The sequence below is a fragment of the Toxotes jaculatrix genome, chromosome 6, assembly GCF_017976425.1.
Source record: "Toxotes jaculatrix isolate fToxJac2 chromosome 6, fToxJac2.pri, whole genome shotgun sequence".
Classification (NCBI taxonomy): domain Eukaryota; kingdom Metazoa; phylum Chordata; class Actinopteri; family Toxotidae; genus Toxotes; species Toxotes jaculatrix.
Genome location: NC_054399.1, coordinates 220,271 through 247,303, shown reverse-complemented (window position 1 = coordinate 247,303; position 27,033 = coordinate 220,271). Strand labels below are relative to the sequence as shown.

Here is a 27,033-nt window from a genome sequence, read left to right as displayed (position 1 = left end):
AGATTTTTATCATTAGAGTAAAACTAAACTTAAAAACATCACATGAAATTAAAACTTGGAATTCTGGGAAATTATTTCATTAATGTCTGGGATTTAAACACATTTAGAAACAAACCAGCAGAGAACACGCCGCAGACCTGAAGACCAACCATCACACACCTGGAGGACAGTGTCCCTCCTGACTCAGGAGCAGCAGCTGCAGGACCGACGCTTGGCCGCTCGCTGATCCTTAAATCAACACAGGAAATACCAGAGGAAGAAAATATATAAACACTTCCTCTGCTCTGTTGAAGGTGGCGGGCTCTGTTCAGCTCCACCAATCAGCTTCTCCGACACTCACCGGAATCATCTGCGACCAGCCAATCAGAGGCTGGTCTGAGTTTCTCTAGGGTGACCAGACGCCCAAAACATGAGGAGAGAGAAGAGAAGGAGGACCAGGGGACGGACGGATGGACAGACGGACGGACGGACAGACAGACAGACAGACAGACAGATAGACAGGCTGCTCTCTGAAAACTCTCTGACAAGAATGATTCTGGATCAGACCTGGGTTGCAAGACGCGTCTGAGACATCTGTATCTCTCCCGAACTTCTCTGGAGAGCAGAGGGACGTCACGATGGTCAAGGTGTGGGACGGTCTGTCTGCAGGTGAGACTTTACCTGAGTTAACGGAACATGTTAGGATGAACTCCTGATCAGGTTTTCTGAGTTCCTGTTAGACGAGTGCAGAGAACAGATCCAGATCTCTGAGACCAGGACCTGATGTTTCACTGCTGAGTCACTGTCTCTGCTGACTTACCTGGTCCACTTCACCTGCAGGAAAACACACCTGTCAGAGCCATCACTGCAACTAACCCAAACCCCGACACCACAGAGACCACACACACACACACACACACACACACACACACACACACACACACACACACACATACAAACATATTAAATCAGTGTGAATTTCATCTGAACTCAGTCTCACTGGAGACACCAAAACATTTTTTCCCATCAGCCATCAGTGTTCTGTCATGGCTCCACTGAAGCAGCCGTGTGTGTGTGTGTGTGTGTGTGTGTGTGTGTGTGTGTATGTGGTGTATGTGGTGTGTGTGTGTGTGTGTGTGGTGTGTGTGTGTGTGTGTGTGTGTGTGTGTGTGTGTGTGTGTGTGTGTGTGTGTGTGTGTGTGTGTGTGTGTGTGTGTGTGTGTGTGTATGTGGTGTATGTGGTGTGTGTGTGTGTGGTGTGTGTGTGTGTGTGTGTGTGTGTGTGTGTGTGTGGTGTATGTGGTGTGTGTGTGTGTGTGTGTGTGTGTGTGTGTGTGTGTGTGTGTGTGTGTGTGTGTGGTGTATGTGGTGTGTGTGTGTGTGGTGTGTGTGTGTGTGTGTGTGCTGTCAGCTTCACATCTCACAAATTAACATCCAGGGAATAAAATTCTTCTCTCAGCTCGGAGTGTTTGCTCTGTGGGTGAGCAGGTTTACAGGTGATAGCACCGACTGTAGCAGTAATAATACTGTGAATATTTAATGATGTAGTAGCAGTACTGTCAGTAGTATTGGTCGTATCAGTGCTAAAGTTAAACCTTCTCTCAGTTTACAGAGTGTAAACATCACAGAAACAATAAATCTGTGGAATGTTCCCTCACCTCCTCAGACCAACTCCTCCTGGAAGGCTTTTACCTCTGACCTGACTCTGACCTGACCTCCTGTCACCTGACCTGTCTACCTGGCGATGTGGCCCAGGGCCTCAGGTGATCCAGCACCGCACCCTGCCAGAGCTGCGTCCTGCAGCAGCGACGAAGACTCACCTGCTTCTGTCTGTGTCTCGACAGGTGAGGTCTCCTCACAAACTGACCTGGACAGTCTGATCAGCTTCAGCCTCGACTCAGTCTCAGTGCTCAGACACTTGGAGCACACCTGGAGTACACCTGGACCTGCGTCATGTCTGGAGGAAACCAGGTGAAGCTGCAGGAGGAACAGAGGAGGAGCAGCCTCCCGTCTCTGACTCAGAGCGTCCAGGTGAACCGCAGCGTCCTCCGACACCTGCTGACCAACCAGAGGACACCCCTGGATGACAGCCAGTCAGAGAGCAGAGAGCACGACACAGGTAGACCACAGGTGTTTAGAGCGGGGGGAGGGGGGAGGTGCAGCTCTGCAGCTGTTTCTGAGTGGAAAAACCTGAATGTGAGGAACCATCTGCCTTTTTTCAGAGTCTGATTTTCTCCTGAGAAATGAAAACAATCAAAGGTAAAAACAAACAAACACACTGAAACATTTACAACATTAATATGCAGAAAACAAACATTTATTTTCATCTGAATCAGAAACACAAACAGGACAAACCTGAACTTTCAAACTGTTTCCAGATCAGATACAACAAACCCAAACAGCAGTGCATGCTGGGAAATATATTCTCATGATCAGACCTCTGACCTTAACGTTAAAACCACGTCTGACTCTCAAATCACCGTTTAAACTGTAGGCTCCAGGATTTGGGTCCCCACAAGTATATAAAGGTTTTCAGTCCATACCCACACACACACACACACACAGTGTGCTGATGTAAACACTCTGTCGTCTCGTCAGGTTAATTAGTCCTGACGAGCTGCTCTCTTTAATCCTCCTTCCTCACTTAAACCGACCAATCAGAGCCGCCAGTGTCATCCTCTCCCCTCCCCCACTCTGTGTGTGTGTGTGTTCAGTCTCTTTGTGTCAGCTCGGTTGCCGCGGCAGCAGCAGCGTGAGGACAGAGCTCGTATGAAGCGTCGCTGTGTTCCTCTGAGAGGAGACCACAACCTGCTGACCCCCGACACACACACTCTGTGAGTAACACACACACACTCTGAGTGAGTGTGTGTGTTTGTTGTTGATCTGCAGCTGTTTTTCTGTTGCTCTGAGTTTGTTGATGCTGTAAATATTTTTCTGTCTCATAAACATCTGTTGATGAATGTGATCGCGTCCGAGCCAGCGTCCTCCGTCCTTCTCTGTCACACTTCGTGAAATCGGGTTCTGTCATGGTTTTTCTTTGCCCACCGTGTCCCATCAGGTTGTGACATAAATTCAGGTCTGAACAGAAAACCGGTCTCAGTCCATCTGTCCTCTAACTGTGGTTTGTCCGTAGGTCGGGGGTCAGGCTGCATCCTGTCATCCAGGTGAGGTTGGGGGGCGTTGCCTCTCATTCGGGACACCTGAGCAACTCGTCGAGTGGCGAGTCAGCCCCGGGGTCGACAAGACGGCGACCAGCGGTGTCTCCAACTCGTCGTCTGCGATTTGAGGACGAGACGGAGCTGGAAGTAGAGTCTCGTTACCTGGAGAGACAGCAGCAGAGGAGACGGGTGGGGCAGCGGGGGACAGGTGTCCTGGTCTCCAAACCAGACCTGAACATGTACATCAACAGAAGAGCGGAGGCGGGGCTGCAAGGGGAAAGATACGATGTTGACAAACAGCAGAGAGGACGAACACCGGCAGGAGGACGGGGTTTGGGTCAGTGTGACTCCTGTGGGACAGTCTTAGGAGGCAGAGTCAACCTGAACCACCGTCTACACCAACCTGTCCTCGATGACAGGGGGCAGAGTTTGTACCGTCCCCATCTCAACCTGCGGACTGAGCCAATCAGAGAGACCTACATTGGCTCTGTCACACTTGGTGAGACCAGATACGCCCAGGGAGGGGGCGGGACTTGGCGTGTCTCTGACATGCAGGTGAGGAGGAGCAGCACCAATCAGGTGGAACTTAATGTAAGCCAGGCCATGCCCTCCACAGACCTGCCAATCAACCCATACGGCCCTGACCCACTGACCACGCCCGCCTTCAGATGCCCCTCCCCTCCTACTGCGACATCAGCGATGACACCACAGAGTTCCAGGCTCAAAAGCACAAAGGCAGGAAGGGATCTGGACGAGGAGGAGCCGGGGCGACCCGCAGTGGCCCAGACCCACAGAGATGTCCAATGTGGTTCAGAGCTGAAGGACAGGTCCTGTTTGGACGAGGATCCCAGGATGAAGAACTCCTCCTCTTCCTCTTCAGGCACTAAAGGTCAGTACATACATGCATAATATTCAATATTTGAATTGTCGTCATGACAAGTGCTGAAAAATTCTTAAGTCTTTACTGTTGTTCATCATACAGCCTCATGTCTACTCAGTCATTGCTTGGTTGTAAAGGCCTGTCGCTACCTTCACACACATTCAACAGGCAGGAAGTGATGTGATAGCATCACGGCTCTCACCTGTAAGTTACGTCACGTACCTGTAAACACGCACTGACACCTCATCCTCTTATGGTTTACAGCTGAGAGCCAAGGCCCAGCCTCCTCAGAGAGCAGTGCTGACGGACAGTTTAAACAGCCAATAGGAGCAGAGCTCCACAGCGACGTTGCTTCATTTTCTAAAAGGTGAGTTTATACCACACCCACCCCGCTGGACGTCCCGGTTCGACACCACACGTGTAGACATATCACCATGGAAACCACACTGCAGCATCACTACATCTACGTTAACGGTCAGAGGACCAACAGCTCATCACCTCACGTTAAGATCCTGGTTCACTTTAAACTAAAACCACATTCAGAGCTGCAGCAGAGGAGACATCAGTCCACCGCAGATCCAGAACAGAGTTTGAACCAGATCAGGGACCACAGGGATTTCTGAGTGCAGAGACGGCTAAACATCCAGAGGCAGCAGCAGTCGGGTCGAGATTTAGGGTTTGACCAGGGACTGGAGGGAGGAAGGATCAGTACCACCCTGTAGACCAGCACCTGAAAAGACAGATGAGAGGTGTAGCAGTCCAGGTCCAGTCGTCACGGTGACATCGCTTCACATCTGAGTTTTATAAACAACAAAATAATTTTGATAAAACAATTAAATACACAATGAACAGATCAGTCAGAGACGTAATCCTGATTACTGGAATACTGATCCAGCATCATATATCGGTGCACCTCTGCCACCGTGGGGTCCCATGTCTCTGAAATTTGAGTTTTAGTTTTAGTTCTGATACTGAGCCATCTGTGTCCTTCAGCCTCAGCAGCAGAGACGAATCCCCTCGACTTTCTCTGCACCGTCTTTTCTCCACTGTCAGACTCGGCAGGACTCGAACCGGCAGCCTTGATCGAATCCACAACAGGCCCCACCCCCCTGCGTTGGGCCCTGCCCCATCCGGCCAGATAAAGAAGTGTTTGTCAGTTCAGTCGCTGAATGTGGTGAGGGGTCCTTTCAGGATTTTTCCTTCTTCTTCCTTCGTCTTCTTCTTCTGCTTTGAACTGAGCATTTCCTGTCTCTCCAGCAGGGGTCGCCCTTCTTGCAGTTGAGGAAGTTGTCATCAGTTCAGAGTTTTGGATCAGAACAGAAGAAGAACAGAGATCGTTCTGCTGACTACAGACCGGTTGCTGACAGGTAACTTACCTGTTTTCAGGGATGTGAACCACAAAACCAGATCAGTGGGTTTTCCAGTTTTTCACCAAGGTAACAAACACTGCAAGTTAAAACCACCAATTAGATCCCTGAGAAAACTGAGTCTTTATTCCTACAGGATCCTGACGGGGGCAAAAAGTAGGGAGCAGCACACGTTCTTATAGATCAACAGAATGTTTTTTCATTCTGGACTGAAAACAGAGCTAAAGTTAGAAGTGCAGGAATTCAGCATCAGGTTGAGCTGAACTCGTTTTGTGGTCCAGGTCCCAGAGAAACCCGGACCAACCAGTCACAGTGAGGTAAACTTGGTAACCAGCCAATCACAACTTCAGTTTCTCTCTCAGGTTCCTGCAGCGTTGTCTGAGTGTCGAAGACATCGGTAGTCCGTGCTCTCTACGTTCTGTTGGTCGAGTTCTTGAGGTCGGTTCAGATGGAACTTTTCTGTTAGGGCTGAGTCGACCGAGGAACCGAACGTACGGATTCATCATCAGCAGAGGGAGAGGACGACTTGACTCCGGTACTGACCATATTAAAAACACCATTAAAGCCATTTTCTCACCTGAACTAAAAACACTGTCCGTAGAATCAGGTCCTGGCAGGGCGAAGTCCGTTTAATATTTGGTCAGACTGACTGGAGATTTGGGTTTTCAGCTACGGGTCCTCTGGGTAACATCAGGGTAGCAGTGCATGTATGACAGCATCATAATATTCCTTAAGATATTACATATACTGCTATAGACCATCAGAGGGACAGGGTTCTGTCCAGAACCTATAACCTATAGCAGCTTAACTAGGGGATGGTTCAAGGAAAGCCTGAACCAGAACTGACTACAAGATCTATCACAGAGGAAAGTCTGAAACATGGAGAAGGTCAGGACCAGGACCAGGACCAGAGCTAAGGACTGCAGCAGATCGACAGGTGAATCCAGACCTATCAGAAGAGTGGCCTCAGGACTGAGTGAGTCCTCCAGTCAACATTGAGGCAGTTTATAGCCTGAGGTCCTCTACTGGAAACCGATGGATTGTCCATCACCCCAAGTAGACAAGCTCAAGGGTCTCAGGGTCTGGTTCACCAGTAAGGGTCTGATGAAGCTGAGATCAACAAGTGGACCATTGCAGAGTCCGCACTGATGTGGACTGTATGAGACTGTGGTGATTCAGAGGGAGCTGATCCTGGAGATGAACCAATCAAAAACCAAGAATCTTGATTGTCATTTTACGAACACAACAAAATTTTGCAGAGATTCTCGACTTAAAGGCACAAACGCACAAAGTAAAGTAAATAAAGTGCAGCTTAGTGCCAGTTCCAGTGCATGGAATGCTGTGTTTGATTGTGCAAGTGTGTGTGTGTGAGAAGGTGAGTGTATGTGGCTGGGGGGCTGCATGTGTGAGGGTCCTGTAGGGGGATGGATGTGTTTCACTGGGATCTGTTGCAAAGGCAACGTAAACTGAGTCCAGATCTGGGAGCCCACGATCTCCTGTGCTGTCCTCACCACCTGGCCTAAGTCCTACCTGTGAAGCTCTGGATTCTGGATCTCTGTTCCAGTCCTCAGCTGTGGTCCTGCTCCTAACTCTAATGCTGTGGTCCTGCTCTCTGGGTAGTGACTGAGAGACTGAGACGGTGGATCCGCAAGGCCCTTCAGACTGTCGGACTCAATAGCTGTGAGAGAAAAGTCAAACTGAAAGTTCTGTGAGTCCGTTAGAAGTTCAGCTCTGAGCCTGTCAGTACAATTGCTGCTGCTGCTGCTGCACAGGTCTGCACTGAAACACTGAGTTTAACAGTGAGTTCTGTTTGTATCATTAACAGTATAATGATGTGCACTGTAGGTGTATATGTGGAGGACATGGTGGACAACAGTACGGAGAAGCTGTACGCTGGTCTGCTCTCAGTCGGAGACGAGATCCTGGAGGTGAACGGGGAGAAGGTGGCCTGTCTCAGTCTGGATCAGGTGACCCAGCTGCTGACCCAGAATGCCTCCACTACGGTCCGGGTGCTCCGACACCTGAGAACGATTCCACAGTGACCGTGACTCCACCTGACTGTAACTCAAACCACTGAAACCACTGCACCAGAAGCTTCTTCATCCAAACACAGTAAAAGAAGCTGTTCGACCTCGTTACCAAACCTTTAGTGTTTAAAACCAGAAGTACGACGTGGCGTCTGCACGCGTCTGCACGTCAGATGTAGAGATTATGGGTGTTTTGTAGTGATGATGTTTGGGAAGTGTTGGTGTTCACAAGCAAAACTTACACAAGATCACAGTGGCCTTGACCTTTGACCTCCAATACATATTGACTCCATCTTTGACAAGCAGTGATAATATGTGCAAAGTTTGAAGAACATCACTCAAAGCTCTATGAGACGACACATTCTGAAGCACATTTGCAGTGACCTTTGACCTCTGACCTCCAAAATCTAGTCAGTTAATCCTTGAGGCACCATGGAAAACCATCCCTCAAACAGTTCTTATGGAATTACCATGCAAAACATAAATATGGTCATAGTGACCTTGACCTTTGACGTTGGTGACAAAATTTCTTCACAGAACATGTGAGAGATCACAATCTGAGTTTTATTTTCAGTTTACAGGAAACACTGAGGACGTGTGCAGCTTCAGGATCACAGGAATCCGACAGAGGAACATGAAACGTGAAGCAGACGAGTGGATGGATTCATCACGTTAGTGTTAAAACGTTTAACTCAACTTTTAATGAGTTTTTATCTCAACGCTGTGATTTTATTCAAACGGGAGCAGGAAACATTTTTACGTTGGTAAAGATGAGACTCTCCTGCCGAGCGTACCATAAACCTGATAACCACGATGTGATTGGCTGCTTCCTCCGGCAGCTGTCAGTCTGATTTCAGCCAATGTCTCACTCGCAGATTTAAGGACTGCATTTCCTGCTGCTGCTTCACGCCTCCGCTGTCCGCTGACGGCAGGGTCGGTGGTTTGATCCCAGACTCCGCCGATTCACGTGCCGAGGTGAACCTGACCAAGACACTGAATCCTGAGTTGGATTAAAGTGTCTGCAAATGAATAAATATAAATGTTATAGCCTTCCAGAGGTTCCCAGAGAAAGGCTTTTATTGTGAAGCAGCAGCAGGAAGTGTGTAGTATGAATAAGTAACAATTTAACAGTGGAAAAATCCACTGATCAATAAATCACTGGTGAGTCTGCGGATCAATAACGATCACGAAAAAACTAAAGAAAATAAACCACTGAAGAAAATTAGATAAAATAAAATCAGTAAAGTTTTCAGTCACTTAATGTCAATAAAAACAAAAAACAAAGTGTAAACAAAAAAAAACATCAACTCAAACACAGCTTTAGTGTTTTCAGATTAAAAGATCGAGCTCCAACTTCTCACCAAACAAACTGGAGTTTAAATGAGAATTAAACCAGAGTTAGCATGGAGTCAAAGTGGTTCATGTTAAACTGAGTTTAAATGGAGAAGATTGAACTGCATTAACCATAAAATTCAACTGGAGTTAAACTGGTTTTAAAGTAGAGTTAAACTGGAGTTAAACTGGTTTTAAGGAGGGAAATGTGCAATGAAATCTCGCTCATTATACAAACGTAGGACGTAAAGTGAATGACAATAAAGTTCTCTGAATCTGAATCTCTGAATTTCCTAAAACAGGAAATGTTAAAGGACTCACATCATTCCACCTATTTAACCTTTGACCTCTGTCAGACACTTTACAGTCCCACTCAGCAGAGACAGGAAGTCCAGGAGAGTCTGGTAAATACCAGTACAATCCAGAGGAGTCTTTAAGAGTCCAGCTTTAGTGCGATTAATGAGACTGATCAGGAGCAGAGTCCAGAGGTCCAGCAGAATGTAACAGAGGGTGGGACATCGATCTGAGCGTCTCAGATCAGATGTTTGTTGAACAGACTTTAAAACCCATTGAAGCAAATTTGTGGTTGATGATACAAATTTGTGAAATGTATGAACATGATTGGAGGAGGATCAGACGTCAGAGGGTAAAGACTCCAGCGGAGTCCAGCAGAACCCGGTGGAGTCCAGCAGAGTCCGGCGGAGTCCAGCAGAATCCGGCGGAGTCCAATAGAGTCCGGCGGAGTCCAATAGAGTCCAGTAGACGCAGGCGTCAGACGAATGTGGGGCTGACGAGTGGAGGCATCCATCAGAGGATGAAAAACAGGAGGATGACGACAAAGAGGATTGCGAGCAACACACCGATCGCACACCACTGACGACGATCTGCCAGGACACAAAGAGTTAACTACTGTAACTAACTATAACCAAGCTGAACTAACTACACTCGCTGTGGTTCACTGTGCTTAAACCAAACTAAACCTTATAGCAGTTCCAGTTAACTGTAACTGATCAGTGTAAACTCATTTCCTACTGAAACAGCTGTTTATTATTTTCTTTCTGATGGTGACATCATGTGTTGCCGGGTAGATTACCGCTGGTCATGTGGGACACTTTGGCCAGTTTCTTCATGACGTTGTCCAGTCTGGACTGAGTGTTGTCCATCTCATGGCTGAAGTCGTCCAACATCCTGCAGGAATGTGAAACGACAGTGATTAACAGACTCAATTTGGGGCTCAAACTGGGGCCCGCGGACACATGGGTGCCGGGTCCTTCTTCTAAAAACTGTCCTGTTTTTATCTCAACCGCCCTGTTGGTGTCTCCACCTCCTGTTGTCTCACTGGTCTAAGACACATGACGTGACCTGATTCTCAGACATGGACCTGAACAGTACAGGGTTCTGGGTCAACATGAATCTTTGTGTTCTTACACAGCCTGTTCATCCAGCTCCATGCCGATCCTCTCTGACATGTTCTTCAGGACTCCGATGGTTCCTGACACGAGCTCCAGCTGTTCGTCCTGCTGCTCTGCGATCAGCTGAGACACACCAACGTTTATTTACTTCAATCCACTGACAAACATCATCGTTTGAATTTATTTCAGGATTCAAAACTTTCTTCTATCAACACAGTGAGCTCTGTCACTGGTGTTTTATTGGTCAGGTGCTACCATACCTGCTGCTGCACCTGTTGCTCTTCGATAAACTGAGAGTTGGCGTTCTGCAGCTGGCTGTCCAGTTGCCGATACTTATCTGGGACCGGATGCCAGACAGGAGCCTGAGCGCCATGATCACCGAGCAGATCCTGAACGTCACGAGATAAACAGAGTCCGAAATTTTAAATTAGCTGCGGCTCCGTGTCCACACAGGGACACTGTGTGTGTTTTATGGGCCATTCTCTGAAGAGGTTTCAAGGATTTTAACTTTGAAGTTTCCATCGGCCTCTGATGAGGCATGAGGAGCCTCTCTGGGTCAGGGAACGTGCAGAGTAGTGCTGCACGATTAATCTAATCGCAATCACAATCGCGATGTCACGCTGTGTGATTACGTAACCGCATAAAAGACTGCGATTTGCGATTTAATGTAAACCAATGTGGAGTAATTGATGGCACATCCACACGCTGTGGGCAGCCGCAGGTACGGTCACGTGACTACCCAGCTTTCAGCAAACAGCAGTAACGCTAGACGCTGAGGAGGAACGGGGACAAGCAGAGTTGGTGGCGGAAAAAAATGCTACTTCTGTTGTATGGCGATACTTTGGATTCAGGTATGACGACCCTGAACAGCAAGACGTGCTGTGTAAAACCTGCAAAGCTAAAGTCGCTACGTCCTGAGGTAATACGACCAGTCTCTATCAACCTTTGAGACAACACAGAGAAAAATTCGACGAGTGCATGCAAATAAAAGCCCAAGTAACGTGAAAGATAAAACTGAAAACCGCCTGAAAGAACCATAACGAACTATCACGGATACATTTTGAAAATATCTTTATTTTCAAACTTTTATTTATTTTTTTATATTACTTTATTTGGAACAAACAGTGTACTCTTCAGGTTTTGTATTTTTTGTGTGTGTCATGTGTATGTTTTGAGTTGAGAAATACACAAACTATAATTATTCTGTGTTGTCCCTGATATTCAAGCAAGTGGACTCATGACACCATTTATTTATAATATCGTAATCGCAAATCGCAATATTGTCCACAATAATCGCAATCGCACGTTTTCATCAAATCGTGCAGCACTAGTGCAGAGTGTCAGAAAAATGGCATCTTCAGAGATTTTAGGTTTTAGGAGGTTTCTTTGTAATATAATTCACTTTATCTCAGCGACACACCTGTGCTCAGGTAGGTTAGCAAATGAAAGTGTGCACTTACCTGTTTGTTCTTTCTGTCCATGGAGGCGGCAGCTGGACTCGACATTTGTTCTTTCATTTCCTTCAAGAGAAACATTCAATAGCCAATTAGATCGTTTCACCTGAGCAGGTTTCAGCGTTTTACAAACAGGTGAGTTTTCAACTCCACAGTTTACCTTGACCGTTTGTCTGGTGCTGGTGATGAAGGCTTTCCTCTTCGACAGCTCAGCAGCGTCCAAGTTGAACTTCTTCGGGTTGGACTCGACGATGCGTTCACTGACCGTTAAGAAACACGTTCATCTTAAAACTGTCACACTTCAAGTAACTCAGCTGAGCAGGTGAGCTGAGCTCGGGTCAGGTGACCTCAGCTCTGCGTTTAAAGGATATTGATGGTCTCATCCAGGTCCTCCAGGTCCCACTCTATGGACCGCAGACTGTTCCTCAGCTCGTTGGTCGTCCAGTCCATTTCCTCTTTGGAGGCTCTGCCCCCCTCCTGCAGCAGCTCGCTCCATCTGTGGTGGAGGCTCTGTGCTGCGTTCACTGCCTTCTGCACCTCACTGTGAATAAATGAACGTTTCAGCTGCAACTAAACACTGAACAGAGGAGCGTCACACAAACCAAACAAAAACTGTTTCCTGTACACTGATTTATCTGTGACAGACAATTTTGTTTTTTTCGTTTTTGTCTGTTTTTTTTGTTTCAGACAGATCAAATCTTGGAACAGTCCTGGAAACTTAAGAAAACACCTGTGATCCAGCTGAAGAGTTGGATCAGTTTGATGAACTAATTAATTAACGAGGTTTGTTTGGTTCAAGGCTTCAGCCAGAGCTGAGGCACGGAGATGAAGGTGGAGCTGAGGAGGAGGAGTAGATTAACAGCAGCAGCAGAAACTCCATCTGAACATTATAACAAAGGTGGAGCTCAGTCTGTCACAGGCCTGTTAATCAGAGAGTGAGACTCAGCTGCTGGTCCCGGGTCTGTGATCCTCAGGTGATGGACCCAGAGGTTAGAACATGTACAGACTGTGAAACTGTCCTTCAGAGAACAGAGTGAGACCTCCTGTGTCTGATGAACAATAAATATTATTACAGAATAAATACTATTTATTTTTATTTTATACCCTTTTAGATAAAATAAATAAAAACGGATCAGTTCTTTACTTTACAGTCAAACTTCATCATTTGAACTTCATCTTCAGAGAAATCTGAATAAAATCTCAGGTTTAATTTCGCGGATCTCAGATAAACAGCACAGACGAGCTCTGTGCTAACATGCTAACTCCCTCAGTTAGCACTGCTTGCTAACGTTAGCACGTCCGTCAGGTCGCAGCTGATCCGCCTGCTGTTAAATGGCACAGTTAAACTGTTTCTTGTCTCGGCCAACATGTTATCGATTATCGATCAACTATCAGTGCTGCCAAGGAAACGCTAGCCTTTAGCCCCGTTGTCCCAGTTAGCGCGGAGCTCTAACCCTTTGACGACGAAGAACGGATCTTCCATAGACATGGTTCCGGTTCTGGTTCAGTCCTCGCGGAGCTCCATCACTCGGACTCTCGGTTCCGGGTCCGTTTGAACTGATTCTGCGTGATTTCTGATCGTTTCTTATTCCTCAGTTTGTCTTCATCGGACCCGCCGCTTTGTTTACAGCCGCGGCTTCCGCAGAGGAAATCACCCCGTGATGTCACACGCACACGTGGCCCTGACGTCACAGAAATCAATAAAACTGACATGATGAAAGGAGACGTCACAAAACAAACGATTTTATTTTCATAAAATAAAAACGGCTGGTTTTGGAGCTGACACATTGATATTATTATTATTGTTGATAATAACAATAACAACAATAATAATGATGATGATGACGTCTTTAAAGTTGAATCTCCTGACAGACTGAAGTATAAACACTTATGCACATATCAGAATCAGAATCAGAAAAAAACTTTATTAATCCCCTTAGGGAAATTCTTTTGTTACTTACACACTCCCAAGTGAAAAATGAAGAAGAAATTGAACAAAGAAGATTAAGATATATATATAATCCAATAATCAAACAGAAAATATAATAAAGTAGAAAAATAGAAAAAACATAAAGACATCTTCTTATTTGCATTATATACATGAGGTATGTGTTTTAACTGTTTCAAAATGATGTATACACAGTATACATGAGTTTTTTTTGGTTGTTTTTTTTCTGAAGTTCTGAGTTCTGAATTGTATATCTTGATTGCGACAGGCAGGAATGATTTCCTGTGTCGCTCTGTGCAGCGTGGAACAACGAGTCTGTTGCTGAACGAGCTTCTGTGACTGATCAGCACATGGTGGAGAGGGTGTGAAGGAGAGTCCAATATTGTCCTAACTTTGGACAACACTCTTCTCTCCAACACTGTATTCAGTGAGTCCAGTTCCTCCCCCACAACATGGCTGGCCTTCTTGATGATCTTATTGAGTCTGTTAGTGTCCTTCAACTTCAGGCTGCTGCCCCAGCAGACAACAGCGTACAGGATAACACTGGCCACCACAGACTCATAGAACATCCGCAGCATCATCCGGCAGATGTTGAAGGACCTTAGCCGTCTCAGAAAATAGAGACGGCTCTGGCCCTTTTTGTACACATCGTCCACGTTTTTGGACCAGTCCAGTTTGCAATCCAGGTACACCCCCAGGTACCTGTACTCCTCCACCATGTCCACATTGACCCCTTGAATGGTAACAGTCAAGTCCACCACCAGTTCCTTTGTCTTTGTCACATTGAGCTGCAGGTGGTTTCTCCTGCTCCACATGACAAAGTTGTCCACCACAGTCCTGTACTCACTCTCATCACCACCTGAAATACATCCTACTACAGCAGAGTCGTCAGAAAACTTCTGAAGGTGGCAGGTCTCTGTGCAGTATCTGAAATCAGTGGTGTAGAGAGTGAAGAGGAAGGGAGAGAGGACGGTCCCCTGCGGAGCCCCGGTGTTGCTGATCACTCTGTCTCGGTCAGGTAGTCCACAATCCAGGACACCAGTGGGGCATCCACCTACATCAGCTTCTCACCCAGGAAAGTTGGCCTGATGGCGTCAAATGCACTGGAGAAGTCAAAAAACATGACCCTCACAGTGCTCGCCGGCTTGTCCAGGTGGGTGTAGACTTGGTTGAGCAGGTAGATGATGGCGTCGTCCACTCCAAGACGGGGCTGGTAGGCAAATTGAAGGGGATCCAACAGTGGTTGGACCTTAGGTCGGAGCTGCTCCAGGATGAGTCTCTCCAGAGTCTTCATGATGTGTGACGTCAGTGCAACAGGCCTGTAATCCTTGAGGTCGCTGGGGCGCGGTGTCTTTGGTACAGGAACAAGGCATGATGTCTTCCACAACATGGGGACCTTGTGAAGACTGAGACTCATGTTGAAGACATAGTGAAAAACTCCACATAGCTGGGGGGCACAGGTCTTCAGGGCCCTTGGGCTCACGCCATCTGGGCCTGCAGACTTGCCTGCATGGAGTCTGTTCAGCTGTCTTCTCACCTGGTCAGCAGTGAAGCTCAGTGTGGGGGAGTCAGGTAGGGGAGGGGTGTATGTGCTTCTCTGTGCCTCAAAGATAAGAAAAGTAGAATAAAAGTGAAAGAAAATCGGGAGCTGCCGTAACAGGCTGCACACGTAGAGACGCATGCGCACTGATGCGCATATATATATATGCATATATAAAGTTCATGTGTATAAAATGAGATTTTATAAAGTACATCCAGAAACTCTGCTTTTATTTATTTATACTTTAAGTAAAGAATAATCATCGGTCCTGGATCATGATTCTTCGATGTGATTCCTTCTGTGGGGATCAATAATCTTATAAAACATTAACACTTGACCATCGATCATAGTGACTGGGATATTAAAACTACGGACACAGTCGTGAAAGCGGATCAGAGGCAAAGGGTCAGGACAACAGCAGCACCAGAGAGGACACTGTCCAAACTGTGGTGGACAGACTGACTGCAGCCGCATGTTCAAAGAGATCACGTGACTAAAACGCCTGAAACCTCAGCTCAACAAAGGAACGGATCCTGAGATGCAGGTGGACTTTCCATAGGTTTGAGTTAATTAAAAAGAAAGTTAAAGTTTTATTTTCATTCACAGACTGTAGCTTAAACACGCGCACTGTGGTTTACAGTGTTAGCAGTAGTAATACAAATAAAGAGTCGCAGTACAAATAGAACACGTGTTTCTCTGTGAGCCCAGCAGGTGGCAGCAATCATCTGATCGTCCCCATGTAATCACACAGAAGAAGAAGATACGTAGTCTCGCGATGCCTCACGCAGCGTGACTTTCCTTTGTGGGGAGTGGAGAGCGGCCAACAGTTAACAGCTAATCTGCCATTTTAAAGCCGGCGTGTTAGCTTAGCGTCAGCACAGCGTCCATCCGCAGGTCGATATCAGACAGAGTTTATACTCACTCACCTGTCCGCCGCAGTTACAGGTAAGAGCTGTGACGTGACGTCTGTTAGCAGCGCAAGCGCCCGCCATTGGCCGGTTAGCGTGTTTGTGAGACCGCGCGGCTAATCTGCGGTTAGCGTTAGCTTGGTGCTAGCACGGTGCTAACACGGTGCTCACTGAGCGCCCGTGTTCTTCATCATTTCATCTTCAAGTAAAACAAACAGCTCCTCAGTCAGCGCGCGGTGCACTCACGGGATCCGGGTCTGACCCGGGTCTGACCCGGGTCTGGGTCTGATCTGGGTCCGGGTCTGATCCGGAACAGACCCGAGATCGTGAATGAAACGTTTAAACTTCAGTTTGAGTCAGAAACGTTTCTTATTTGTTCCCTGTACAGACGTGGGTTACTGGTTTTTACTTGTGTCTAATAATAGTAACGCTAAGAATATTTATTTATTATTTATTTATTTTTCTGTCCTGACAGTCTGAATCCACATCAGCGAAATCAGTTTCTGAACAGCTGATGTCTTATTTCAGACTCTGAGCTTCACCGAAAGAAAGAAAACTAAAGTTATTTAAGTGTTCGCAGAAAGATGATTTTACTTCAGCTCAAAAGTTTGTTTTTCAGCAAATAACGTGTTTGAGATTTAATGAAAATGTGGATTAGACTAAGCTGCAAACACAGGAAGAATAAACCTGATGAACCTACTGTGGAAGAATAAACCGGTGTTTGTGGAGTGAAACTGTACCCTGAGCGTCTCTGGTCCCGACATTAACCTCAGGTCCCTGTGATAAAACCTAATGCAGTGGACGAGTGTTTATAGAAGTTGTCCTGACTCTGTGTAACGTCTGTGCTGTAATGAGCTCCTGTTGCTCTGCTGAGACATGGTGGTGGACGAACCTGACTGTGGGACACTGGTGTTTGGCTCTGCTGCCACCCACCTGTCCTGTCCTACGTCTCCTGAATGGATCTGAACCTCCTCTGTACATCGGAGCGTTTTGGGTGGATGCTCGAGCTCAGATCCCCGGGCTGGTCCCCATGACTTGCTCCGATCTCGTGTTACTGTCAGAAAGCGATTGCTGCCGATCACCAAGCAATAACATAAAGCTGGTTTCTTTCAGACACAGTGAACCACCTGAGCCGTTTCCATGGCACTGAGGAGAGGACACATCAGGTACCTGAAGGTGAGTCCATCAGTTACGTCTGTGTTAGACCAGGTCAGAGATCTGATCCTGATCCTGGACTTAGACCTGGAACGTCCACGTTCGGCCTGAATTCAATTCAATTTTATTTATATAGCGCCTTCCACAATCAAAATTGTCTTAAAGCGCTTTACAGAGACCCAGAGCCTGACCCCAGAGCAAGCACTTAAGGCGACAGTGGCAAGGAAAAACTCCCCTTTAACAGGAAGAAACCTTGAGCAGAATCAACACCTGACTGCGTTCAGTGAAAGTGTGTTTACCACCAAATGTGACAAAGGAGCTGTGTGTGTGTGTGTGTGTGTGTGTGTGTGTGTGTGTGTGTGTGTGTGTGTGCGCGCGCGTGTGGTTTCAGGTGTGTGAAGTTCAGACGTCTCAGAGCGACGTCAGGGACGGTCAGCACGCCGCCAAAGGAGGCGCTGGAAAGGTGAGCGGTGGCTCTGATTGGCTGAATTTGTTCATGCTCAGTGACGTGTCACTGCGCGATGGTCTAACGAAGCCAATTCCGTCCTCAGGAGCTGTACGACAACGGCTTCAGCGACCAGATGATGGAAGACGAAGACGCCCGGACGAACCTGATTGTGAACTACCTGCCGCAGAGCATGAGTCAGGACGAGCTGCGCAGCCTGTTCAGCAGCGTGGGCGACGTCGAGTCCGCCAAGCTCATCAGGGACAAAGTGGCAGGTAACGCCCCTGCCCCCGCAGTACTACTGCAGTACTGCCATGCTGCACCGACACACACACACACCTCAGTATCACTTCAGCACTGTGGGTCAGTACTACAGGACCAGCACCGCTGCCAGTACTGGTACTGTAGTACTACTGCCTTTGCTCAGTGTTCATGTTACTGAGGTGAGTGAGTACAAACCCTGTCAGTGGTACAGAGAGCAACGTTCTGCTTTGGATTCAGAATATTTTAGTTCTAATATTATAAATAATTAGTATTAGTTATATTGTTGTCAGTAGGTGGAACTGCAGTAGTAATGGTAGCAGTTTTGTTGGTAGTTGTCGTGTTTGTTGTTGAATGATGTGTGTACTCTTTTTCCAGCAGCTGTTTTTTTTCCCTGAAGTTTGTTTATTTCTTTATTTTTGTTTGTTTTTCTGATGTTTTTACTGATGAGCCAGTGATTTTTTTCTACTTATTTTTGTTTTGTTTATAATGAAGTGTTTTTTTTAAGGAGGACTGTGTGGTTTTTCTCTTCTCTGCTGTTGTTGTTGTTCTGTTTATTTTGTTTGTTTTTTTCACACCAGGTTTAATGACGACAGTCTGAGTGTTTGACAGGTATCTGATGGTAACTGATGGAATCAGGTCTGGGCAACACGGATCAATAATCTGAGAGCGTTTCATCACAGTGAAGTAGACAAGAGAAAAATCAAAGAAATGGTTTGAAGTGATGAAGCTGCTCCGTCGAACAGGAAACAGAAGATTTTCTGTTTGTTGTTGTTGTTTCCTGATCTTCAGCTCAGTTTAACCTGAATGTACAAAATGTTTCAAATGATCTTTTCACCTGTTTTATTTTATTTTTCAGGATTTGCAAATGTTTGTAAAGTTGTAAGAATGAATGTATGAAACTTCTTCGTTTTTGGTTCTGAACAAATCCAGAAAATTGTCGCCTGAAGTCTGAGATTGATTCTAAAACACAAGTCTGAGGCGTCAGCTGAAAATCAGATTCAGCTTCAGGTGAGAGAACAAAGTGTAGTCAGCGCCTCACCTTGGGTCACTTGAGGTCAGACTCAGAGACAGGTGGTGATGGGAGGTCTCCTCCTGCCTGCAGTCTCAGTGATTGTGGACCCGTTCAGATGAGACGCAGTGTTGTGTTAGAGAAACCTGTGTGAGTTTTGTGGGTTTGTTCAGAACAGGTAAATGTGGACATTTTGTCCAGATGCTGTACGTGGACATGTCTCTGCTCAGACCTGTCCTCTTGTGTTCACATGGTGACCTCTGTATGTTTGTTTCTATTCAGAATGTGTGGCAGCTGCTCCACAGACAGTTTTGTTATTTTATTTTGTTGTTTTCCTTTGTGTTTCTCTAGGCCACAGTTTAGGTTACGGCTTTGTTAACTTTGTTAACCCTAGTGATGCAGAGAGGGCTATCAGTACCCTCAATGGCCTGAGGCTACAGTCTAAAACTATCAAGGTAAAGTGCCACAGGTGCTCTTTGATTTTCCTGTCTCAACTGATAGATGTGTTATGTTCCCTGGACAGTAGAGGGCGCTCTCTCTCTCCAGCACACTTTCTGACGGATGAAGGTATTTTTAAATCTCTGCTGTCATGTTTTTTGTTTTTCTTACATCCTGTTTTTAAACTCGACACATGTCGACACTGAATCTGTGACTTCCTTCAGTTCAGTGAGGCAATGTGCTGGTTTTTTTTTTTTTTTTTTTTTTTTTTTTTTTTTAAATTTGATGCTTTTATTTTGACAAAAGTACCCAGTGATTCAGCCTGTTTGGATGCTTTTATTTTGTCTTTTTTATTTTTATTTTGGGACCAATCTGGATAAACGATTGTTGTTTTTTTATTTATTTATTTTTTAAATGAATATTTAAACCTTTAAAATATGTCTGGATTTTAAAAGAGCCAATGTAACTGTTGATTTTATTTTGTTCAGTGTTTGTTTTTATTTAAATTTCCTGGACGTGAAGGCGACAGAGTGAAACGCCTCCTTTCGCCTCCTGCAGGTTTCGTACGCGCGGCCGAGTTCAGACATGATCAAAGATGCAAATCTGTACATCAGCGGTCTGCCGAGGACGCTGAGTCAGCCGGAGCTGGAGGACATGTTCTCTCGCTATGGGCGCATCATCAACTCCAGAGTGCTGGTGGACCAGGCCTCAGGTCAGTAACGCACAGTCATGTGACGAGTCGCAGCCAATGAGCCCAGATTCTTATCTTTAATTTGATTGGACGTCCAGGTCTTTCTCGGGGCGTGGCCTTTATCCGCTTTGATAAGCGATCCGAGGCTGAAGATGCCGTCAAACACCTGAATGGACACACGCCCCCCGGTGGCTCCGAGCCAATCACTGTCAAGTTCGCCGCTAACCCGAATCAGGCCAGGAACTCCCAGATGGTGTCACAGATGTACCACGGGCAATCGCGGCGCTTCGGGGGACCCGTTCATCACCAGGCTCAGAGGTTCAGGTAGTCTCACCTGTTGGTGTCATCCAGTCACAGTACAACACTCAGACTGGTCTAACAGGTTTTGATCTTGATTTTAATGTGAAAGAAACAACTGGAAGTGACGGGTTTTGGTGTCAGTGGATCATTCGTGCGGGGTTCGGGAGGAAACCTGTGAAAATGTTGTTAGCACTGTGGATTGTAGTTGTGTTCTGATGGTTTGGTTAATGTTTGAGGTTTTATGGGACAAGTTTTTTCACCTTTGTTTCCTGTTTGGTTCCAGGTTTTCTCCAATGAGCGTGGACCACCTGGGTGGAGGAGGTGGGGCCTCTGGGAGCTCGTCCTCTGGTTGGTGCATTTTCATCTATAACCTGGGTCAGGATGCGGACGAGGCCATCCTGTGGCAGATGTTCGGGCCGTTTGGCGCCGTCGTCAACGTGAAGGTGATCCGAGATTTCAACACGAACAAGTGCAAAGGGTTTGGCTTCGTTACCATGACGAACTACGAGGAAGCTGCCATGGCGATCCACAGCCTGAACGGGTACCGACTGGGAGACAAAGTCCTGCAGGTGTCCTTCAAGACCAGCAAGGGACACAAGTAGAGGGGGGGGTCCGAGCGGTTTCGACCAATTGAGCCGTGTCTGATACTTTCAGACAGTTTCTGAAACGTTTGTCATTGTTTTTGTCTTTATTTTTTAATACCCAGCATGCCCTCTTGTTTGACATCACCTGTAAAACATCTGGATGCCTGGCAGCGGTTACTTATATAACCTGGTGTTTGACTGTTCACTGTTGTTCTGGTTTGAAAACCAGATTAAAGTTGGTGAATTTACTGAATGTTTCAGATGTTCACAGAGTGAAAGTTTCACAGTTCGATGTGAGAGGAAACTTTTTTTTTTTTTTTTTAATGCTGAAGTGAAGCAGTTGCTCGTTTTCTCTTCCAGCTGTTTGTTCTGTTCACATGTAAAGAGCGATTCTTTGTTTTCCTTCACAGATTCAACAAAAATCATTTCGCAGCTCAGTTCCACTCAAACATCAGTTTGATCATTTTGAAGTGAATCTGTATGTCCTGATGTGTCACCAATGTCGGGTGATTGACATTGATGCCAACAAGCATTCAGTGGGCGGGGCTTGAGGCCAAGTACAGAGATCATTTTTATTTCATGTGATTAAGATGGATTTTACTTCAAATTTTTAGAAATGGCTGCCAGACGGAAACAGCATGTTTGTGTAGTGATGCTACTTCTGTTATTTTCATTTGTATTTTATTTTTGTATTTCAGGCTCTTTGTGATGTTGTAATGTTTACTCCGTAATAAATTAGTTGTTGGAAAAAGTTTGTTTTTAAATTGTTTCAGAACAAAACAGAACATTAAAATAGTTTGTGTGTAGGTACAAATGAACAGACATTAAATATAAATTACAGGGATTTAATTGTAATTATTATTAAACAGAATTAACAAAACAGAAAGAATAAATGTTTTCGTTGCAGACTCAGTTTACATGTTACAGTATAATTGTTCAAAAAATACATGAGATCTTTCCTATGAATATATTTACATACCTCACAGAGCTGATAGCACCATGTTACCCCCACAGACTGCTGCGTTCCCAGACTCTCTGACAGCAGAACGTGAGGCCGAGCCTTCAGCGATCAGGCTCAGCTGTCAGGCTCCTCTCCTGTGGAACCAGTCTGGGCTCAGGAAGCAGACTTACTCTCTGATTTTAAATCAGGATTCAAACCTTCTGTCTGACAAAGCTTAGAATCAGTTGTAGTTCCAGGTTTAGTTATTCTGATTAAACCTGTAGTTACTCACACTTATTTCTACAGACTCTGTCACAGTTCAGGATAAAGCCCAGAGTAGGACTGGCTCTTAGTGATGCTGCTATAGGCCGAGGCTGCTGGGAGACTTCCCATGATCCTCTGCTCTCCTCTCCTCTCTGTCTCTCAGACCCACTCTCACATGTATTATCCTTTATTCCGTGTCATTAACTCTGTGTCCTCTCTGTCCCGTCATCCTGTGCCTGTCTCTCTCTCTCTGGTCTCTCTGTCTCTGTCCCTGTCTGCTGGTGTCTCTGTCTGTGGTCCTAGCTCAGTCTCTAACACATTACTGTGTTTAATGTCCCACTCTGCTTCAGATCCATGTTGGATTCATATTCTCTCCAGACTGTGATGAAATAATGTCCAACCCTGACAGCTGTTTGCTCCTGTGCTCTGTTTCCTATCATAGCTGTAACCTGCTGAGCACAGGATCCACTAACTGTTCTGGGATCTGAATGCTGTCCCTCTAACATCGTCCACTTCCTGTTTGTATCTTGACAAACATCTCACAGAAAGTCAGAGAAGAAAACTCACGCTGTCCATGTGCCACGACCCCAGGACAGCGTAGAAATTTACGTGACTCTCCCTGAAAGAGACGTGGCTTATGAGACTTGGAAGCTCAGGATGAAGGCTCTGATGCTGGAGAACAAAAAGCCAATGCCCCTCCAAGCTGCCCTCCTGCTGGAGAATGAGTTGTGCTCCTCTCTTACCTCGACAAACTCAGGAGATGAGGAGCCAGTTGACAATGAGCCCGACTCCAGCTTGTCCCAATCTTCTGAAGAACTGGAAGAGATGCAAAGAAGACACAGCGGGCTGAAGAGGCAACTTCAGATCACTACTCCCAAGCTTTCGTCAAAAAATGGAGCTCCTCTACAAATCATGTCACCGTCAAAAATTCAGGTGATTGTCGAAAGGATGAAACTGTCAATTCAACAGTACTACTGGAACAAATGGAAAGATGCCATTGATGTCCTGGGAGATGGTGAAGAGGAGCCTCAACCCCAGTCTCCAAGCCAGCATCCGCCCAAGGGCCCTGAGAAACAGGAGTTCGCAATCGATGCTGAGTCTATGCCAACTGAAATTTCCCATTCTCATGATGAGCAGCCCAAGGCCACTAAGGAACTGCCAGGCACAAGTGACTTGGAGTCTTTTTGGGGAACTCAGGAAGTCAGGGATGCCCCCGATTCCCAAAACGAGGCTGCAGTCAAACAGTCGTCAGTAAGCCAAGAAATCCCACTGCAGATTGAACCCGGGCTCCCATTGGAGATCATGGAATCCAACAGGACGCCTGACCCTCCTGCCATGGAACACCACCTCAGGATTCTTTCCACTGTGTGTCACTCAGAGGTTGGAAGTTAGGTACACTGTTAATGTTAAAAGGGTAAGCCTATCATGATCAGCTCACCCCCAAACAGACTCTTCTGCAGTACAAAGGCAACCACCAACTCCACTCTCTCCCTCCCCCCTCCTCTTCTTGCTCTCGCCTCATCTCCATATGAAGACCTCACTCGCACCTCCTCCTCTGAATCCCCTGACTGCACTCACCAAGGAAGCACCTACACACCTCCCCTACCTGACTCCCCCACACTGAGCTTCACTGCTGACCAGGTGAGAATATGGGTGAACAGACTCCATGCAGGCAAGTCGCCCAGATGGCGTGAGCCCAAGGGCCCTGAAGACCTGTGCCCCCCAGCTATTTTAGTTTTCTTCATTTGGCTTATTTGCCCTTTGTTTGTCTTTATTTCTGCTTATTTGTGCTTAATTTTGCTTTATTTAGGTTTAGTTTTCTTTTTTATTTCTAGGTGCTGTAGGGGCAATGTTTCGGCATAGTTTTGCCTTCCTCAGGCTCCAGCACCTTTCCTCTCTGTAGTTCTTCTTTATGCTTTTCTTAGCTTTTCTGCATCTGTTCTCTTCAGTGGCTTCCATTCAAATGATTTGCATGGCTTACTTGCCTTTATATAGTTTCCTGACATCACCTCTTTTTCATTTTAGTTTTTAAATATTTCTATAAGTTTTTCCAATTTTAAATTCAAATGAACCCTTCCCATTGCTTTTCCTTAACCTAACACTAATCTCTAGTTGTTTTTAAATGTGTTTTAAATTAAACTAGTTCTGTGCCTAGGGGCAACGTTTCGACCCTGTCGGGTGTTCTTCAGGCCTGTGGCAAACTTAAATGAAAAAACAAATCAATAGGGCTGCTGCTGTTCTCAATGATGTTCTCACCTTGTAGCTCAGAGATGAAATGAACACTCACACTCAGCCCTCCCCTTTTTATACTCTCCTAGGTTCCACTCCTTGTTCTCAAAGTAAAAGCCAAAAACTAAACTTAACTTTTTAAGAGTTTTTTTTAACCTTTTTCTTGCCAATTACTTTTAGAAATCATTTTTAACCCCATGAAAATAAATAACTAAATAAAAATTACTCTATTTTGAATTTAATTTTAAATTTAACAACTTAATTGTAATTTAAAATTTTTTAAAATTATTTTTTAAAATACTTTTAGTTTTCAGGCTGTCAGTTTGTCAGGCTTGACCCTTAATGAATTAACTCTCAATTAAAAGAATTCTACCTATAAATTTTAATGTTTTTAATGTTTTCCCATTTTATTCAATAAATATCTTAGGGTTGGTTAAAATTAGAGTTTGAGAAATAATTAAAATAATTAATTATTAATTATTACTTAATTATTAATTAGGGTAGTGGCTAAAAGCCATTTGAGGGAAACCCTCAAACTCGAATTTCTCAAGAACAGAAGGTCATAGAGGTACAAAACTAAGCTCTATAGCCCCATTTTCGATGGTGAGCTTTAGAGTTAAGGGTATGTTACAATTTTTCCAAAGGTACCACCCTGGAGTCCCTAAGACTTAGGGTTCCAGAGTTACAGGATAGGGGTTTTTGACAAGGATCAGTTTTGACTGATCCTCAGGGGAGCAAGATAGAGACATGCGACCTTGTCCTACCCCCCCATTTGTGTGTACCCCGAATCAAATAGAGACATGGGACCTTTGTGTGTAGGGTGAGGGTTAGGGTTAGTGTGAGAGGCCAAAAATGTTCCCCCACAAAGTGTTTAGGAGCACGTTTCAGAGCCCTAGGAGTGGTTTGGACCCCCCTTTTTGTGGTACTTTTTGTCAAACTGAAGTTGGTGTTTAGGGTTGTTGAGTGTACAGGGCCTAAGTGTGAGAGGCCAAAAATGTTCCCCCAGAAAGTGTTTAGGAGCACGTTTCAGAGCCTAAGGAGTGGTTTGGACCCCCCTTTTTGTGGTACTTTTTGTCAAACTAAAGTTGGTGTTTAGGGTTGCTAAGAGTGTACAGGACCTATGTGTGAGAGGCCAAAAGTGTTCCCCCAGAAAGTGTTTAGGAGCACGTTTCAGAGCCTTAGGAGTGGTTTGGACCCCCCTTTTTGTGGTACTTTTTGTCAAACTGAAGTTGGTGTTTAGGGTTGTCAAGAGTGTCCAGGGCCTAAGACTGAGAGGCCAAAAATGTTCCCCCAGAAAGTGTTTAGGAGCACGTTTCAGAGCATTAGGAGTGGTTTTGGACCCCCCTTTTTGTGGTACTTTTTGTCAAACTGAAGTTGGTGTTTAGGGTTGTCAAGAGTGTCCAGGGTCTAAGTGTGAGAGGCCAAAAATGTTCCCCCAGAAAGTGTTTAGGAGCACGTTGCAGAGCCTTAGGAGTGGTTTGGACCCCCCTTTTTGTGGTACTTTTTGTCAAACTGAAGTTGGTGTTTAGGGTTGTCAAGAGTGTACAGGGCCTAAGTGTGAGAGGCCAAAAATGTTCCCCCAGAAAGTGTTTAGGAGCACGTTTCAGAGCCTTAGGAGTGGTTTGGACCCCCCTTTTTGTGGTACTTTTTGTCAAACTGAAATTGGTGTTTAGGGTTGTCAAGAGTGTACAGGGCTTGGAGTTTTAACCATTTTGAGGCCTTTCTGAAAAATGACTTTTTTTGGCCAATTTTGACGCCTTACTATACTATGACCATTTTTATGACATTTTGAGGCCAAAAAAAATTTGACTTTTTTTGGCCGATTTTGACGCCTTACTATACTATGACCATTTTTATGACATTTTGAGGATGTGACATTTTTCACCGATCCTAAGAGAGCAAGATAGAGACATGCGACCTTGTCCTACCCCCCCATTTGTGTGTACCCCGAGTCCAACGGTACCACCCTTGAGTCTCTAGCACATAGGGTTCCGGAGTTATGAGCATTTGAAGTTCCCCCATAAAAGTGAGTTGGGAGAGTGAAAATTTGGGGTTTTAACAAGGGTCAGTTTTGACCGATCCTCAGGGAGCAAGATAGAGACATGAGGTCTTGTCCTACCCCCCCATTTGTGGGTACCCCGAGTCCAACGGTACCACTCTTAAGTCACTAGGACTTAGAGTTCCAGAGTTATGAGCATTTGAAGTTCCCCCATATAAGTGAGTTGGGAGAGTGAAAATTTTCCAAAGTGTGAGATGCCAAAAATGTTACCCCAGAAAGTGTTTCGGAGCACGTTTCAGAGCCTTAGGAGTGGTTTGGACCCCCCTTTTTGTGGTACTTTTTGTCAAACTGAAGTTGGTGTTTAGGGTTGTTGAGTGTACAGGGCCTAAGTGTGAGAGGCCAAAAATGTTCCCCCAGAAAGTGTTTAGGAGCACATTTCAGAGCCTTAGGAGTGGTTTGGACCCCCCTTTTTGTGGTACTTTTTGTCAAACTGAAGTTGGTGTTTAGGGTTGTTGAGTGTACAGGGCTTGGAGTTTTAACCATTTTGAGGCCTTTCTGAAAAATGACTTTTTTTGGCCAATTTTGACGCCTTACTATACTATGACCATTTTTATGAAATTTTGAGGCCAAAAAAAAATTTGACTTTTTTTGGCCGATTTTGACGCCTTACTATACTATGACCATTTTTATGACATTTTGAGGATGTGACA

At 45.6% G+C, this 27,033-nt stretch overlaps 3 protein-coding genes across 4 annotated transcripts; 2 read left to right on the top strand and 1 right to left on the bottom strand.

Annotated features, from left to right (window-relative positions):
- The first annotated feature begins 617 nt into the window (after nt 1-617).
- On the top strand, nt 618-7,538 carry si:dkey-121a11.3. Its single transcript, XM_041040332.1, has 10 exons — nt 618-648; nt 1,735-1,823; nt 1,855-2,098; nt 2,708-2,813; nt 3,113-4,026; nt 4,282-4,384; nt 5,011-5,191; nt 5,278-5,384; nt 5,747-5,919; nt 7,230-7,538. The coding sequence occupies exons 1-10, from the start codon at nt 618-620 to the stop codon at nt 7,424-7,426; spliced, it is 2,145 nt and encodes a 714-aa protein (XP_040896266.1). The 3' UTR covers nt 7,427-7,538.
- A 422-nt stretch (nt 7,539-7,960) lies between these two features.
- stx6 (syntaxin 6) lies at nt 7,961-13,254 on the bottom strand. The gene is made up of 8 exons (XM_041040869.1): nt 13,064-13,254; nt 11,981-12,150; nt 11,770-11,864; nt 11,616-11,675; nt 10,416-10,544; nt 10,172-10,278; nt 9,837-9,931; nt 7,961-9,627 (listed from the first exon to the last, which is right to left on the bottom strand). Exons 1-8 carry the CDS (start codon nt 13,096-13,098, stop codon nt 9,551-9,553), a joined length of 768 nt encoding a protein of 255 aa, XP_040896803.1. The 5' UTR covers nt 13,099-13,254; the 3' UTR covers nt 7,961-9,550.
- A 2,652-nt stretch (nt 13,255-15,906) lies between these two features.
- Nucleotides 15,907-21,636, top strand: LOC121183020 (ELAV-like protein 1). 2 transcript variants are annotated; one of them, XM_041039791.1, is made up of 8 exons: nt 15,907-16,042; nt 17,119-17,181; nt 17,552-17,623; nt 17,712-17,880; nt 19,230-19,333; nt 19,875-20,028; nt 20,106-20,331; nt 20,591-21,636. In XM_041039791.1, exons 2-8 carry the CDS (start codon nt 17,146-17,148, stop codon nt 20,907-20,909), a joined length of 1,080 nt encoding a protein of 359 aa, XP_040895725.1. In that variant the 5' UTR covers nt 15,907-16,042; nt 17,119-17,145; the 3' UTR covers nt 20,910-21,636. The 2 variants fall into 2 exon arrangements, with proteins under 2 accessions (XP_040895725.1, XP_040895726.1); XM_041039792.1 differs by lacking the exons at nt 15,907-16,042; nt 17,119-17,181; nt 17,552-17,623; nt 19,230-19,333 and having other exon boundaries at nt 17,746-17,880.
- Nucleotides 21,637-27,033: the final 5,397 nt, after the last annotated feature.